Source organism: Daldinia loculata (assembly GCF_022478755.1).
Source record: "Daldinia loculata strain CBS 113971 unplaced genomic scaffold F4817scaffold_3, whole genome shotgun sequence".
NCBI lineage: Eukaryota > Fungi > Ascomycota > Sordariomycetes > Xylariales > Hypoxylaceae > Daldinia > Daldinia loculata.
Window position 1 is genome coordinate 1 of NW_026054857.1, and position 15,492 is coordinate 15,492.

Below are 15,492 nucleotides of genomic sequence, written 5' to 3' on the forward strand. Positions count from 1 at the left end.
TTAAATAAATTAAATAAATTAAATAAATTAAATAAATTAAATAAATTAAATAAATTAAATAAATTAAATAAATTAAATAAATTAAATAAATTAAAATAAATTAAAAATAAATTACGTATAACAATTAATTTTAAACGTTTAACTTTTACCCGGGAACACGTAAAAAAGCTTTTTTTATATTAAAAACGTTAACTTTTTTTAAACAAATTAACAATAACTTAAAAAAAAAATAAACGGTAAACGTAAATATTTTACCAAAAAATAAATTATTTTTTAAAATTTTATACTTAACTTAACTTATATATAACTTAATAAAACGTAAATTTTAAAGTAAAAAATTATTTAAAAAACACGTTTAATTAAAAGTAAAATTAATAAAATATTCGCAAATATTTTAAAGTTTATTTAAATAAAAAAAAACGGGTTTTATTAATTAATTTATATAAAAACTTTAATATTAAACGTACCGGCGTTACAAGTTTTATTATTTTAAAAATTTTACAAAAAATTTTTTTATAAATTTATTAATAAAATAATATATTTATTATAAATAACGCATTTATTTATAAAACCCGTATAATTATAAATTAATTACGCAAATAAATAAAATAAAAAAAAGTTATTTTAATAAATTAACTTTTTTATTTACCCGATTTTAACTTTATTAAAAATTTATAAAAAATGTTTAAAAATAAAATTTATGTTAAACATTTTAAATTAACGTTAATATTTTTTAATATTACTTTTTTAAAATTATTTATACGTACGGCGTTAAAGGTATAAAATAAATTCGAAAAAAACATGTTAAATAATTTAACTTTTATTATAATTAAAAAATTAACCGCGGTTATTAAAACAAATGGTTAATATATTAAATATTAATTAATTAATATATATATTAAATTAAAACTTTATTTTTAAAACATTTATTTACAAATTTATTAAAACATTAATTACAAATTAATTATACAATCAAGTGTTAAAATCAAAGGGTAATAATATAATATTTGATTGTTAACGGGGTAAAAAAACATTTGACGTTTATTTTTTCGAGTCACTGTACTATAAAAGTAAGGTCGGCCCGGTGCTTGGCTTCCTACCAATTGGCTCCTTCAAATGCAAGAACATGACAGGCTTACAAGTAATCAATCATCCAACATACCTGTTTTTCACACGAGTCGCGAGTAAGTCGAACTGAGGCGAAGGCTGAAATGTATATGAATATTGTGGCGTCTAGTCTGGAGTCTAGGCCTTTCGTCAATAACCTGAACAATACCTACCTAGTGTACATGTAGGCAGTGTGCCTGAAGTATATGGATAGTCTATTGAGGTTTGTACTAGTCTTCTCCCACGTTTATCCTTGCATCCCCCTTCATCGCAAGAAGTGTACTACCTACGTGGTAATTGACACATGTATTAATTGCAACGGGATGCATCCATCCAACATCCAACCAGCACCCGGCCGTTTGGAGCGATTCATTACAACTCACGAGATGTGGGTGGCAAGGTGGTTGATAACGAAAAACTTTTCGGCGATCTCGCCATTCAATACGGCGACATGAAAGATTTTTAAACGGACTACCCGTACAACATCATCACCCATCAACGAAATTGCCATAGCTTCCTGGAAATATCCTTTACAGAATACATATAAGGTAAGCAGTTCTGAAATTTCAAAATATTCGAAATACGTGCAAAGATAAACGACGTTGGAGGCGTGACCAGAGATAAACCTTGAATGTTAGGGTTTACTTGCTCGACGATATCTTTTTAAGAGCTTCCCATTGCAGGAAAACCTGGCTAGACCGGGGAGTGGCCTGCAGATCGATGCGCGCATCTTAAGACAAGGGTTCAATTAGCGGGTCTGGCGGGGCAATCCGACAGGGGGGTCATCTCGAAAGCTCCGGCCAAGTGGCTACTTTGAAGTTTGTACAGCGGATCCCATGTCGACTCCACGGTTATTACTAACAATTATTACTGTTCTCAGTTCGAACGTCCACCAGACGTTTCAATCGGCTATTCCGACTTGAGTCTAGCTTTCACCTTTGCCATCTCCAAGTTCACCGAATTCGAATCGAGGTACGAGCACGTGAGACCTTGTCTTTCTCGGTTAGCCCTTACCGGATCCCCCAACCATTTTCTCTTTTCTCTTTCTCTCAGGCTTATATATACATAGTTAGTGTAATCCGTAAACTCGGGCGATACGGCGTTGCATTGATAAGGAGGCTCTTCGGGCCGGTCAAAACTTTTCAAGCTAATAAGACACGTTCGACGGATGAGGCTAATAGCGTGTTAGTTGATGCTTGTCTAGATTCTGTCTCTCAACTCAGGTTATATGCACCTGTATGTCTTGCGCCTGCAGACCCATTCCCATTCCCGTAATACATACCTACATACGACCAAGTACCATAGAGGCGGGCTCGATTTTAAGAGGACAAAATCTTATCACTAACGATAAGAACAAAACGCCTATCATGTACGTATTCGGTAATCCGTTTGCTGGTACATCGAGATACTTTGAGTCAAGGTGTGTACATGGAATCCATGTGTATATCATAGTGGTTAACTGCATATTGTTTGCATGTGTAAGAATGGGCGTAAGAACCTAGACCAGACGCGTGGATCATCCTACCCAAAGGTGCTCGTTTGATATTTCGTTTAAGTACCTATTATAATTATCTCTAAACTTACCTCAGACACAAAGATCCTAGCTCCGTACCTATTTTCTCTTTCAGCCTATGTCGAGCTTCACCTTGGTATGGTTTTTCTACCGTAGGTATATACATGGGCTTAATATAGATATAAAGATATAAAGTACCTATTTAGGCGTATGCGGCAAAGACTGCGCTGTCACATAACAACGAGCGCCGTTATTTCCCACGAGCTGCCTCCTTAGGAAATCGTCCTGCTGACAAAAATAACTGAAACCTCCCATGCACGTCCACTTATATTATACTCTTGCGGTCCTTCACATGTCCAACTCATATATCTATCTATACCCAATCCAACGAATGCTGATGGCGACTTGAGACAAATCCCACGTCACGAGACAGTTCAAACCGCTGTAACAAAATGTATTAGGCAGTGTCCCGAACTGCCCAAAATGATGAGCGCTGTTGTTCCAATTCGGGAGACATACAAATATACCCATGAAACCTTCATCTCTTTTCGGCCTTTTTTCTTCGGATATCGGCACGAAGGCGTATGCCATGTCTATGTTCAGTTCCGTTCTCTCTATTAATTTCTTCCACCTAGATCATGTGCAAGTAGTCTACGTTTCATACGCATAGCGATCCTCATATTCAATCTCCGCCGCCTTCTAATGGCATATTTCTATTCGTGCAGTTCTTATTTTAGTTGCTACTCATCCAATCGCAATATAGTTCCCTTTCAAGTCCCGCCGATGGCCAGTGTCATATGATATAGATGCAGAAATATTACCTGCAAGTAAGTATACGATAAGTTCCTGGCGTAGCTGATAGGTACTCCTTACTCGAGCCCAAGCTCTCCCACTATATTCTTTACGTATGCCTTCTCGGCTTTACTCCAATCCACAGAGAGGAGCTTCGCGCGTTTCGTATCTCCGTCGTTGTCATACACCAAGCCCCAGAGTTCATCGACGACTAAGCATCTTGCCTTGGGCCAGGGGTGAACTAAAAGAACGCCAAGCCTCTTTCTCGCCTCGAGAACGCCCTCGCGTCTTTTTGTCGCTAGCTCCGGCGATATGTCCGGCACGTCATCATCCGCGTCTACGGCCGCAATGGCGCCGTAGACCTTGATGCAGGCCTCGAGCTTGCGCACGTTGCCGGTCTTGTACGCCGCCTTCTGCACGAGGACGCAGAGCTGCCGCAGGTTTATCTCAGGACACCGCTGCAGGACGCCGACGTGAAACAAATACGCCACGACTTCTAACGTAGGTACTATGACCCGATCCTGGCCTTGGTACTGCTTAAGATTACGAAGGAGAGCAGTACATATCTGCTTCCGATTTTCTGTTGACCCCCCACAAAAGTTGGCGAGTGAGGCTCTACTGACTATGACCAAGTCTTCGTTCCCTGTGTCAGCCGAAGTTACTAGGCCGGCTAAAAGTATGGATGTGCAGTCATCTACGCTGAGTGTCCAAAATTGCGCCGCGACTTGATCTAATCGCTCTTTATCGCAGAGGCGAAGTAGAAAATCGAAATAGTCTTTCGAGGAGAAAGATAACTTGCTAAAGGTCTGGGCATATCTGTGTAGCAATGAGTAAACATGTCATCAACTTCGTATAGATGGATTTACGAACCTTGGATGTAAAAGTAGAGTTAATGCTGACTGCGCTTCGGTACGAACTCGATCTAACTTCTCGGCTGCTAAACGAAGTATGCGTGGAAAGAGGGTTGAGATGACCTGTTCATCATCTCTCTTCGCGTCCCACAAAGTCTTTGTTGCCTTAATCGCTTCCAATCGAACATGGGAGCCAACATCGCCGCGTGCGTTTGTCGTGTAGTCATCCAGGCCTTCTGAGATGATCGTAAGGAAGTCTAATGGTCTGTCCCGAAGGATGGCTCGGCCAACTAAACTTTGCAGAATCGCAACGTGAGTCTCGATATCGTTATCTTGTGTCCATCGTTCTGCAAGCACTTTACTTGCTAGAATACCTTCTGAGCGACCGTGCTGGTTCTGTTGAAGTTGGTACGCGCAGGTAAGGGCATGGAAGAAGCCATCTCCATGCTTGGCACGTGGTGCTTGCGGACGGCGTACTTTATTAGACCATTCTTCGATGATCTGAGAGCGGCGTTCCCGGGTAGCGAAAAGAAGCAGAACCAGAGCAGCCTTCGATGAAGTCTTGACTACTTCAATATCATTTCTGTCGAGCCAATTATTCAGAGTATCTTGCAAAGTTCCTAATAGCTCGACAACATATTGCGGGCGATCGTTGTGTAGCGTATCCAATAAATCCGCAATCGAACTCAAATATGTAGAGTTATCTTCTTCCACAATAGCGAGACCTGACTGCAAACTTGTGCTTTGAGGGTCTAGAAAGCTGTTCTGTGCAACGCTTAACAGGAGGACCGGAGTTGATGATACCACAAGTCGACCAGCAGCTTCCGCAATCAATTCTGGTTTTCTATACTTGATATTTTTGAAATCTTGTAGAATCTTTCTTAAAGCGGTGTAGATCTTAGCTGTTGGTATTTTCTGGAGTGATTCGGGTTCTCTGTCTACAAGTTGTGGAAGGAGTTCAAAGACAGCCGCAAGGCTCAATAGGAGCCCGTGGCGTTCTTCTACTTGTCTTACTTGAAGAGCTTCGAGCCGAGATATAAGTAAGTCAACGGAGTCCTTGAAATGGCCCAAGGGGTCGGAGGTTCCGACGCCAACTAGTTCTGCTGTCAGTGCGCCAAAGGAAGTAGCTGCTACTCTCCGAGCCCCTGCGTCCATATCCCCAATACCTCGCCATCCGAGAGTCGCTTCCAATAACCCGCGGCCGTAATGTGGCGATAATCTAGTCGCTTGCAAGGCGACTTCATGTATCGCTCTAGAGCGGAGAGCGACGGCATGATAGTCGACTATCTGTACTACAGAAATACCCTTCTCCACAATGTCAGGATGACGGCCGATTAGCTCCTGGAGAGCGGCAGATGCGCCACGTCGAATGTTCCCGGCGGGGTCAAGTGAAGCGGTCACCACTAATTCAGTGGCGATCACTTGTAGTATCGATGCAGCGGGATCGTGCCCCCTAGCAACTAACACGGATTGTGTCTGTACTTGAAGCAGCTCAGAAGTGCTGTAACGACGAGCTAGTGCCCATATGCCAAAGCAAGATGCGTCTCTAACGTTGGTGCCGACTGATCCCCCTGATGGACTTCGCTTCTCGAAAGAAAGTCCCATCAATAGGGCGTGAATAATATCGGATAGGTTGTCAGGAGGCGGTGATCTTCGGTATAGAAGGTGCGAGAGTGTGAGCATCAACCCATGCCACTCAAGTGGATCGACGGCTGCAATATCTCGCGTAGGAGGAGCAGATGGGTTTGCCTTGTTTTTGACCCAGAGCACGTTTCGGTTAAGCGATTCTAAAACGGCTTCAATGACTTGTGAGGCCATGTCGGGCTCGAGTTTAAGGGCAACAATACTAAGAGCTTTGCTGGCAGCAAGGCGTACCGGTGTATCATTATCTGCTAATCTTTCAAGCAGATATCCGATAGAAGTTTCTACTAATTCGGTATCAGTATCAATTTGCTGTGACTTCCGCAGGACCAGTGTGACGATCGAGCGTGTCACTTTAATGAGCATTTTCCGAGCTAGCGCAGAACCGTTAATAACGTCAAAAACGGGGTTCCCCCCGGCGGCGATAACTTGCGTGGTACTGAAAATAGCAGGAAGATGTGGATTCATGATAGACGTATCTGCGGCAGCACTGAGGATCCCAGCTAAGAACGACATGGTACCAATGTAATAGTACGGAGACTCAGCTGGAGCATCCTCCGACGGCTTCAAGGTCGATAAAGCCCATTTTACTAGAGAGTTGAGTATCCCTAGTTCCTGCATGTCTTTCCGCATCGCAACGCGGACCAGGAGAGCTTTTGCTCCGTCCCTCTCCTTGCCAGGCGATGCAATATACTTGACCGCCAGGGGAATAACCCTTAAGGCGATGCCAGGAACTTGGGACGGCCACTCAAATCCGGGAACGGTGAGCCGATCGAGATCGTCAGCGTCACCAGATGATATAGTCGAAAGATCAAAGGGAGCGAAGAATAGTTGGGATAACCATAGTAGGACTATATATCTTTCATGCCAGGTCCATGAAGTAGCTGAATCAGTATTGCGCTCTGATTCTTCGATGGCAAGCAGGAGAAGCTCTAGATATTTCGTCTCTACATTTAAGAACCTGACGATGACTTTCTCCCCTCGAATTTTGCAAAACGTATAAAGAAGCTTGCATATTGCATCAGATAGCGGAAGTAGAAGTTGAGACCGCATAGATAGCGATCTATGTTTACGGTGGTCTTGTAAACACCCCAAGTATGCTTCTGCCAAAGTCGGTAACCACTTGGGCAGATGCGGATCGAGCAGCTGTGGCAACTCTTGGAATGGTTCCAGAACCTCAATACTGCTTGTTAGCTTTCGCTTGGTCGTTACAACTATGGATATATTAGGTACTCACAAGTGACATCAATCTTGACGTTTCCCTCATACGCACGCGTCTCCGAAGTTGGCCGTTAGACTTCTTCAGGAACGGTATCAGAGAGCGATCAAAATCAGCGACTAGGTCTAGCGAGTATTTCTGGATGATAACATCCCGATCTTGTTCAGGTGCGTCCATCTTCAGGGTGAGGTTAGAATCACACTATTATGAGGGCCTCCTAGAATTGTTATAATGACAGGGGTTTAATGACAAAGGTTCTTAACTCGTTTCTTAGTAGAGGCCTGCTGAAGAAATGAACCAAGATTAACGGTTTAAAAGTAAAAGCAGAAACAAAATCGGGTTATAGAGTCATAAATGTTTAAAATTTGAATGCTATGCCCGTAGGTCTCTTTCGATTTTATACTAGACATGCAGCGACTTTTCACGGCCTCGAAGTTATTTAGATGCCTGATAGGTATTTGGCGGTAAACTTATAATTACCTATTCATAAATCTTTTCGATAAGAGAATAATATGGCTTACTTGCACTAAAAATATGACTAAGCAGTCTTCCATTTTAAATACACTTCCACTTAATGTTTGAAGACACAGCACTCAAGATTAACACATAGAAACTCTATCTCATATTAATTCCACCAAAAGCTCACGCTAAAACTTACACTTAATCCACGAACATAATGCCACCACCCGATGGGGATGTAGAGGACATCGCCGGGCTCAAGGATACAGTCCAGAAACGGTATCTCTTTAAAACTAGCGAGGTCCTCCTCGCTAAGTCCGTCTTCCTCATCATCGGGTATGTCATCCCACCCCTCGACTACTCCAACGTCCATTAAGCTAGTATTTCCCATCTCAACGCCGTTCTCTTTCCCTCGTGCTTTCATACGTTCCGTATTCAAGGGTGAATAGAGCCGTACATACTTACGCCCCACCACCTGTGTTAATATATTATGGTATGGATCGGTGTGCAATGGCGTAATAGTCCCCGGAGGCCCAAACCAGGCATTAAGAAGCGGCTCATCAAGTTCCGGCTGGTCAATGCTGGGATCTGTTGGGTGCGGAGGCGGTGCGGTATAGCAATAATCCGGAATGAGGATATCGTTCCTTAAACCGGGAAGTTGAGTGAATAAAGGATGCTGGGCTAAGTATGCAATTGATTTCCCTTGTGACGAAGCAGAAATATTGTCACCGATGGAGCTGTCCTGGGCAGCAGGGAGGGAGGGATCAATATATCCGCGTAAGAACTCACCGAAAGTGATAAGTTTCTGACCCCAGCCTTCGTCAACATAGCTACGGCCAATCTCAATCGGCACAAGCCTACGACCCCCAAAAGTTTGTGAGAGAAGATACGATGGCTTATTCCAGGGGTTCTTGGTTAGAGCTGGCCAATCACCAATAGCACCACGTATGATAAGTGGCTCCGGTCCTAATTTCGAATCTCGGGGATTATCCATATATGCCTGGAATGCCTCGATGGATAAAGAATCGGTACATTGGATGGGATGCTTCACAGGTGGCGAGAATGGTTCGATCGTCGAAAATATAACATTGAGTTCATCCGGCGCACCTGTATCGATACCCAGTTCGTCCCAGACCTCTTGGAGCAGCTCAATAGCTTTATCAATCCATTTCCTGCCTCTCTTTTCGCCAGCGGCACCAGCGAGAATTAATGCAAAATCGAGAAGTTTGACGAGTTGAGTAATCTGACGACCTGGCTTATCTACCTGCTCACGAGAAGTCTTAATACCTTCTACAGCATGATCATAGATGCAAGGGGTCCAGAGGAGGATAAGACAGAATTTCAAGATGCTGGCGTCAGTATAGAGTTGCCGCCAGCAAATCGGGAGGTCTTTGAAAAGAAATGCGTAGAACTTGGAGTAAGAAATTGAAACAAGATCAGATAATCGCTCCAACGATAACCTTTGCTCTTCTGGTGGACTTTGAGCTGTGCTTATTTCTGCGGGCTTCAATTCTTGATAGTAAATACTAATCTGAGCCGCCTGTCGAAATAGTAGATCAACTAAAGCAGGACCGCACCCTGCTAGTCCTGTTGGAAAAGATTCATCGGATGGATGTGTCACGGATAGTATCGAACTGCATTCGCTTTGGATTGTTGATATTGCTCCAACACAGAGCTCGAAGAGCTGCCTCGTGGGGGAGGATGATGTCATTGTTAAGTTACCCCTTGTAATTCAGCTAGCATGGTCTTCTCTGTCAAGTTTTAACGGTCCTCGTTGAGTGCTGACCTTAGGTAAGTAAACTGTAAAGTGATATACCCACCTAGGTAATGATCAAGATGATTGATAAGATAATTGAAGTAGTTAATTGTGGTTACACGTACTAAGCTACACCCCACTGTACGCTACATGTAGACTAGAAATCTCTAAACGGCACAGCTGTATTCTTAACCAATAGTAGCCAATGCATATCAATAGATAATTACCCAACCAGGCAGAATTGAAGGAGACCTAGACAGATATAAGTATTTACCTAGAAATGCACTTATATTTACTAAGCATATGAGGAGATATTGAACATTGCGCACCTTGAAGTTCAATTACTTAAAGTTCCATTAATTGAATGGATTAGATTAAGAAATAGGGCTGAAGGGGGAATCAGGTCTTCAGCTACAGGGGTAATGTGGCTGATCTCTGTCTGATATGTAGAGGTACCTGACCCGGTTGAACTTACTCACATAAAAGTGGGATCGTCCCGCGCAATGCACAGTGTATCTGCAAGGTGCTTTACGCCAACACGCCCGCGATGTACAATACCAAATCGCGTCTTGCCCACTTTAAACCGCGTTCCGGCCATCAACACTTATACCTTGTCCACACTAAAATTAATCAATTCTACCTGTCGCTCCTCCAACGTCACGATATGATAACATTCATACCCAAAGTCTTTTGTTAATCATTTATGGAATATATCCGCCAGTTCAATTCCTAATATCTTACCTGTCAAAGCAATTGGCGTGTACGAACTCGATTTACCTTCCTCGAATCCGAACCTAGGCACCTAAGGCTTGAGCTCGTCGCAGCTACACTTTGTTACCGGTCCTATGAATCCGCCGTAGCAGACTCGAAGACGCGTTCAGATACTTCCAAGCTATGTATCTGCCACGCGATCTCATATCAAAACTCTACACTCACCTTCAGAACACCCGACATCCCCTATCACCTCCGGTCCTCATTCTTGTCGCCCTTGAACCCGACGCCCTCTGTGCCTGTCGCATTTTAACACGGCTTCTCAAACATGACTATATACCACACAAGATTCACCCCGTGTCCGGATATGGGGACCTCGAACGCGTTGGCCAGGACCTCGTCAGTCCCATGATGGAGAGCCGTGGAGGGAGTGGAGGAGTTGTCGTGTGTCTCGGCGTCGGCGGTATGGTGGACATGGGAACTATTTTAGGACTCGAGACTGAAGGCGAAGAGTCGAGTTTCAGTGGTGTTGAAGTCTGGGTTATAGACTCGCATCGGCCGTGGAACCTTGGCAATGTTTTCGGCGGATATCCACTTGAGCCTACTTCCGGTGCCGTCACGAGTTATCAAGCCCGTGCCCCCAGTGGTGTAGCTTCAGGCCGAGTAGGCAACTCGTATAAACCTGGAAAGGGTGGCATTATTGTATTCGACGACGGTGACATCGAAGAAGGGCTCAAAGCCGAACGAGACGCGTACCTGGCGCTAATTGATATGCCTGATATTGAAGATAATGGCGAGCCGTATGGGGAAAGTGATACTGAAAGTGAAGGTGAAGGTGAAGGTGAAGGTGAGGTAGAGGACCACTCACCACGTTCTGGCAAGAAGAGGAAGTCTTGGTCGGATCGGGATGATGAGAGTAGCGGTGAGGAAGATGACCGACCTCGACAAAGGAGAAGGAGTAATTCTGTAAGATGCCCTCTAATCAAAGCTGGAAACTCCCCCACTGATCTTTTCTCAGTCTACCCCAATTCCGGAGTCCCCGCAACGTCCGGCCCAGCGCGGACTGATTTCAATACGGGATTCCGATCTGATCAGATCGGACGACCTAGAAAATCCGCCGTCCGGAGCTCAACCTCCTAAAGGCCCGTCAGCCCGCACCCTTCGGAGACGACTGCTACGAATGCGAAATGAGAATGAAGGTATCCTTCGGAAGTACTACAGAATGGGATCTTCTTACTCTGAGCCTATTAGTGCAATGATTTACTCTCTAGCATCAGAGTTGGGCCGGGAAGACAATGATTTGCTTTGGCTAACAATCGTTGGCGTCACGTCCATGGAACTATATGGTCGCTCTTCAGCCGGCTTAGCTGTCATGGTCCGCGGTTCAGATTCTAGGCCGTCAAATGGCTGGATGGGCGTCCGTGGCGCCCGGATACGGCAACTCCTGCGGGACGAAGTGAGGCGCCTTAACCCACCGGAAATGGGCAGACTCTCAGTATCAGATGGTGCTGGAATTATCCCTACCACAGCTCGGAACCCAGAGGACACGAGTATTCGACTATCCCCCGAACCAAAATTCTTACTGATTAGACATTGGAGCCTCTATGATAGTATGCTACATTCACCATATCTCTTCTCAAGACTGCGTATTTGGAGCGAGAGCGGCATCAAACGTTTACACAAGCTGCTTGCTAAAATGGGCGTGAGCCTAGTCCAATGCAAGCAGAGCTATACACACATGGATATGATGCTGAAAAAGGAGCTACGTACGAAGCTACTAAAGTACGCATCTTTATATAATCTCGACGATATGGTGCCTGCGGTGGAAACAGATGTCAGGGATCGAGCAGGGGCTAAGGACGGATGGGGGTTTGTCCGGAGCTGGGGTTGGCGAGCCACGCTCAGCGCTCAAGACGTCGGGGTGATCATTGGCGCTTTGCTCGAGGTAGGCAAACATAATACGGTAACCGGTGAGGATAGCCGCTTCCGAGCAAGTCAAATACAGGACCTCGAAGATGAAGGTGGAGTGGCCGAAACCCAAGAATGGGTCAGTCGCTTTTGGGGAGCGTATGATGCTCTTGAAAAGTAAGTTCCACGAACAAGAAACTGGGCTAAGAAACTAATGGTGTCCAGCATCGATGCTCTAAAAGCGGGCCTTCCCACAGCAAAAGAACTTCATCGTGCTATCTTTCGAACGGGAACCACCCTGATTGGCAAAAAACAAATCAAGCATTTACATGCTTTCCGTCTTTGCGTTATTAAAGACGGACCGGACGTCCCTCTATTTACACACCCTGCTGCGCTTACGAAGCTCGCCCTTTGGGTTGGTGAGGCCCTTGCTGAGCAGGAAAAGGATGTCAATGGGAAACTGGCGCATGGCGGACGCGGCACACCGCTCGTTGTAGCAAGTTTAAATGAGAAGCGAGGCGTCTACGTTGTGGTCGGTACCGGCGGTGGCGGCGGGCCTGATCTAGCGTTCCTAGATAAGGAAGCAGCCAAAAAGAAACAGGCTGCTAAAGAAGCCAAGCTCAAGGAGCGCGAACAGAAACAACAGAGCAGGGAAAAGATCAGGGAAGAGAAACGCGCTGCGAGAGCCGCAGCTGGTGACGACGATGACGAGGAAGAAACAGAATCCGAAGACAGCGATGGATCAGACTCGGATTCAGAGGACGAGGACGAAGTTGAAGAGCATAAAGAACGTGGCTATGGACTAAACAAGTTCGGCACCGCCTTCCAGGACGTGGTTAACGAGACAAATGCCCGTGTGCGAATAGACAGCTTTGAGCACTGCGTCGTCGAGGTTCGGAAAGATGACCTTGGCGGATTTCTTGAGAGCCTAAGTCAAAAGACCGTCGTTGGATAATTCCTCAAGGCAGCCTTTCAATCTACCAAGATACTCCAGAGCGTTAGCGCAAGACTTGGCGTTCTACTTAATAAGCTACGAAATATGTGCCCCTTTTTTGTCCGCTAAAGATACCTCATGAGAAGCGATATGAGCGTCTGCTACAGCATGGTGGAGCTTGGACGATGCATGAACGACGGACGGGATATTGGGCTGGCGTTTGGTTCCGACTTTGTAAATACTCGGCCGAGCTGTGAATTAGGGGTGGTTCATTCAATTATTTGATACATACCTCATATCATCATTGTGGAATATATGCATACTTCATCGAACACAACCGGGTCTTTCACTGCTAAAGGTGTTCAATGGCATATATAATATTAGTCGTGTCAGTCTACTATCACTAGCCACAGTATAGGTAGGTAGCTTTTAGACGTAGTTACCTGTATATATAATTACTTAGTGACATCCCACCTACTATGTACTAGCGAAGAGGATATTCAAATATTAGTCTATCATATCTATCAATAGTTAGTAGAGGTTCTTTCACTATGACGCAAAGCTCCAAGCCACCGGCGTTACCGAACAGGTAACCACTCTTATAAAATTGAGAGCATGGACCCTGCTAGATAGCTAGATAATTTGCGGATAAAACGGGATGACCCGTAACCCTGCATGCTGAAGTGAGTGATCAACGTTGAGATATGACAGTCAGCAAGATCGTTTCCGATTTACTTATTTATGTGTTACGAGGAAACCGAGTGATGGTAGTTTGTTGCTTGCTAGGTAGGTACTATATGACAACCTCGGATGTAGCTTTTATTAGCGTATAGGTTAATTGTGATGACTTTACATGACGTCAAGTTAGATCAAGCCAGTCTGTTACATACGAGGTATGTATGTCTAACTATTCGGCTGAATTACTAGATAATAGCTCAAGTAATAAAGCCGAATGTCATAATCAGGTTGTGGTAATTCGATAGTTAGAAGTAGAAGTAGAAGCAGAGAGGCACTAAGACCAATTACGTCAAGCCCATAACCTGTACGCGCGTAGTTATGTACCTCTTATTGTGTAGGCAGGTGATTAATACTGGCAGCTGGCAGGGACGATAGGTAAATTGTGGATACTAACCCCCCATTCATTACATAGTGTAAGGTACCTACCTAGGTATGATCTAACTACCCCGCCAGAACTGAGTTCGTCCAGATACTAAACCCGTCCTTCCACAATAGGTACCTACATTAGGTACCTACCTCCTAAGTTATGTACCTGTTAACTAGTTAACTGCATTCTTCCAAGTTTCCAATTCTTTGAACCCAAGACCTAAGATGGACTGACGTTTACGCTCACCAAATCTATATTATTTCCCTTCCGAGTCTATACCATCTATTGTTTATAGTATTCTTTACAAAGTATCCCATTTGCCGGAACGCATCGCACCTAAGCATATGGGAACATACAGCATACAGTTCAGGGTCACAACCAAAGGTAGAGAGCCTCAACTTGCATTACATCGTCGCAGTTGTTCCTAGGTGATCGGCGCAATAGCTGGCGGACCCCTAGAGAGATCATATAAGTGATCCCAAGAGGCCCAGCCCTTTTTTCTCTACTATGTAGTTCCTAGGTACATAGGTATGTATCTAGTTGTATTTTATATACGATACCTAATAGGTAGATGGTAGATTACCTAGTTATCGTGCATGTATTGCACCCCATTGCAACTTTTATTGCACCTATTACACGCACGGGTTGCAGGATTCAATCCAAGTGCGAAGCTCGCATCTCATCTGCGTACCGCAGTCCAATCCCGTCCTTCGGCCGCCTTATTGTCACCTACCATAGCGGAAATGGGGGGTTTCAGAGAACGGTCATTTATGGGGAACGGTTCTCTATTAAGAAACAGTTCCCTGTTTCCAGGCCTTTAATTGGTCCAAATCCGGAAATAATGGGCCCAAACTTTAATTTTTTAGACCCATTTTCTAACCGCTGTTCGATACGTATAAAACCGTTCTCTTTTAAAGAACCGTTCCCTTTTTAGGAAATATTTTTATCAGTTTTATTTAAAAAAAAAAAATTTTTTTAAATTTTTTTTTTCTAAATAAAAAATTCTTTTTTTAAAGTAAAGGTTATAAAAGGTAAAAACAATTAAATTTTTAAAATAATTCGATAAGATTAGCCATTTTGTCCTATTAGCTTAAACGTTTAAATATTAAACTTTAATAAAAAGTTTAACGTTATACAAACGCAAGAGCTTTGGATTCAAAAACCACGCTTTTTGACTTTTTTAGCCTTTTTAGCCTCTTTTTAGCCTTTTGGACCCACTTTTCCGGGAACGTTCTCTATTAAAAAACTGTTTTCCTTTTGAGAATCATTTTTACGATAGAGAACGAGGCACCTGTTATGGTTTGCTTACTTAAAGAAAGAACGTTTTTCAATTCTCGAACAGTTCTCCGGGACCATATTCCTCCGCTATGGTATGTAGCAAAAGCCAGCCTAGTCCAGCCTAGGTACCGCGTTACATATTTCTAGAGCTCTTTTACAAAGCATAGAGGTACGAAGTACACAATACATCCAGGTCTTCTGCCTACCTTATGTACCTT

General features: G+C 43.8%; 4 protein-coding genes across 4 annotated transcripts; 2 read left to right on the forward strand and 2 right to left on the reverse strand.

The window, feature by feature from the left end:
* Positions 1 to 3,350: 3,350 nt before the first annotated feature.
* On the reverse strand, positions 3,351 to 7,548 carry F4817DRAFT_128551 (tubulin folding cofactor D C terminal-domain-containing protein). The gene is made up of 3 exons (XM_049297719.1): positions 7,142 to 7,548; positions 4,283 to 7,080; positions 3,351 to 4,228 (listed from the first exon to the last, which is right to left on the reverse strand). Exons 1-3 carry the CDS (start codon positions 7,298 to 7,300, stop codon positions 3,490 to 3,492), a joined length of 3,696 nt encoding a protein of 1,231 aa, XP_049163082.1. The 5' UTR covers positions 7,301 to 7,548; the 3' UTR covers positions 3,351 to 3,489.
* A 172-nt stretch (positions 7,549 to 7,720) lies between these two features.
* On the reverse strand, positions 7,721 to 9,444 carry F4817DRAFT_324253 (Clavaminate synthase-like protein). Its single transcript, XM_049301618.1, has one exon. It carries the CDS (start codon positions 9,291 to 9,293, stop codon positions 7,749 to 7,751), a length of 1,545 nt encoding a protein of 514 aa, XP_049163083.1. The 5' UTR covers positions 9,294 to 9,444; the 3' UTR covers positions 7,721 to 7,748.
* A 428-nt stretch (positions 9,445 to 9,872) lies between these two features.
* F4817DRAFT_324254 (CDC45-like protein) lies at positions 9,873 to 13,358 on the forward strand. Its single transcript, XM_049301619.1, has 3 exons — positions 9,873 to 11,015; positions 11,068 to 12,134; positions 12,183 to 13,358. The coding sequence occupies exons 1-3, from the start codon at positions 10,233 to 10,235 to the stop codon at positions 12,910 to 12,912; spliced, it is 2,580 nt and encodes an 859-aa protein (XP_049163084.1). The 5' UTR covers positions 9,873 to 10,232; the 3' UTR covers positions 12,913 to 13,358.
* Positions 13,359 to 14,096: 738 nt separating this feature from the next.
* Positions 14,097 to 14,900, forward strand: F4817DRAFT_324255 (uncharacterized protein). The gene is made up of 2 exons (XM_049301620.1): positions 14,097 to 14,380; positions 14,575 to 14,900. The coding sequence occupies exon 2, from the start codon at positions 14,593 to 14,595 to the stop codon at positions 14,815 to 14,817; it is 225 nt and encodes a 74-aa protein (XP_049163085.1). The 5' UTR covers positions 14,097 to 14,380; positions 14,575 to 14,592; the 3' UTR covers positions 14,818 to 14,900.
* The last annotated feature ends 592 nt before the right edge of the window (positions 14,901 to 15,492 follow it).

Excerpts from the sequence above, each read along its gene's own strand:
- F4817DRAFT_128551 (XM_049297719.1), bottom strand. The coding sequence starts at position 7,300 with ATGGACGCACCTGAACAAGATCGGGATGTTATCATCCAGAAATACTCG. Across the intron at positions 7,081-7,141 it reads CGTCAAGATTGATGTCACTT|GTTCTGGAACCATTCCAAGA; the intron begins GTGAGTACCTAA and ends AGCAGTATTGAG. Across the intron at positions 4,229-4,282 it reads ACTCTACTTTTACATCCAAG|ATATGCCCAGACCTTTAGCA; the intron begins GTTCGTAAATCC and ends ATTGCTACACAG.
- F4817DRAFT_324255 (XM_049301620.1), top strand. The coding sequence starts at position 14,593 with ATGTATTGCACCCCATTGCAACTTTTATTGCACCTATTACACGCACGG.
- F4817DRAFT_324253 (XM_049301618.1), bottom strand. The coding sequence starts at position 9,293 with ATGACATCATCCTCCCCCACGAGGCAGCTCTTCGAGCTCTGTGTTGGA.
- F4817DRAFT_324254 (XM_049301619.1), top strand. The coding sequence starts at position 10,233 with ATGTATCTGCCACGCGATCTCATATCAAAACTCTACACTCACCTTCAG. Across the intron at positions 11,016-11,067 it reads AAAGGAGAAGGAGTAATTCT|TCTACCCCAATTCCGGAGTC; the intron begins GTAAGATGCCCT and ends ATCTTTTCTCAG. Across the intron at positions 12,135-12,182 it reads GCGTATGATGCTCTTGAAAA|CATCGATGCTCTAAAAGCGG; the intron begins GTAAGTTCCACG and ends AATGGTGTCCAG.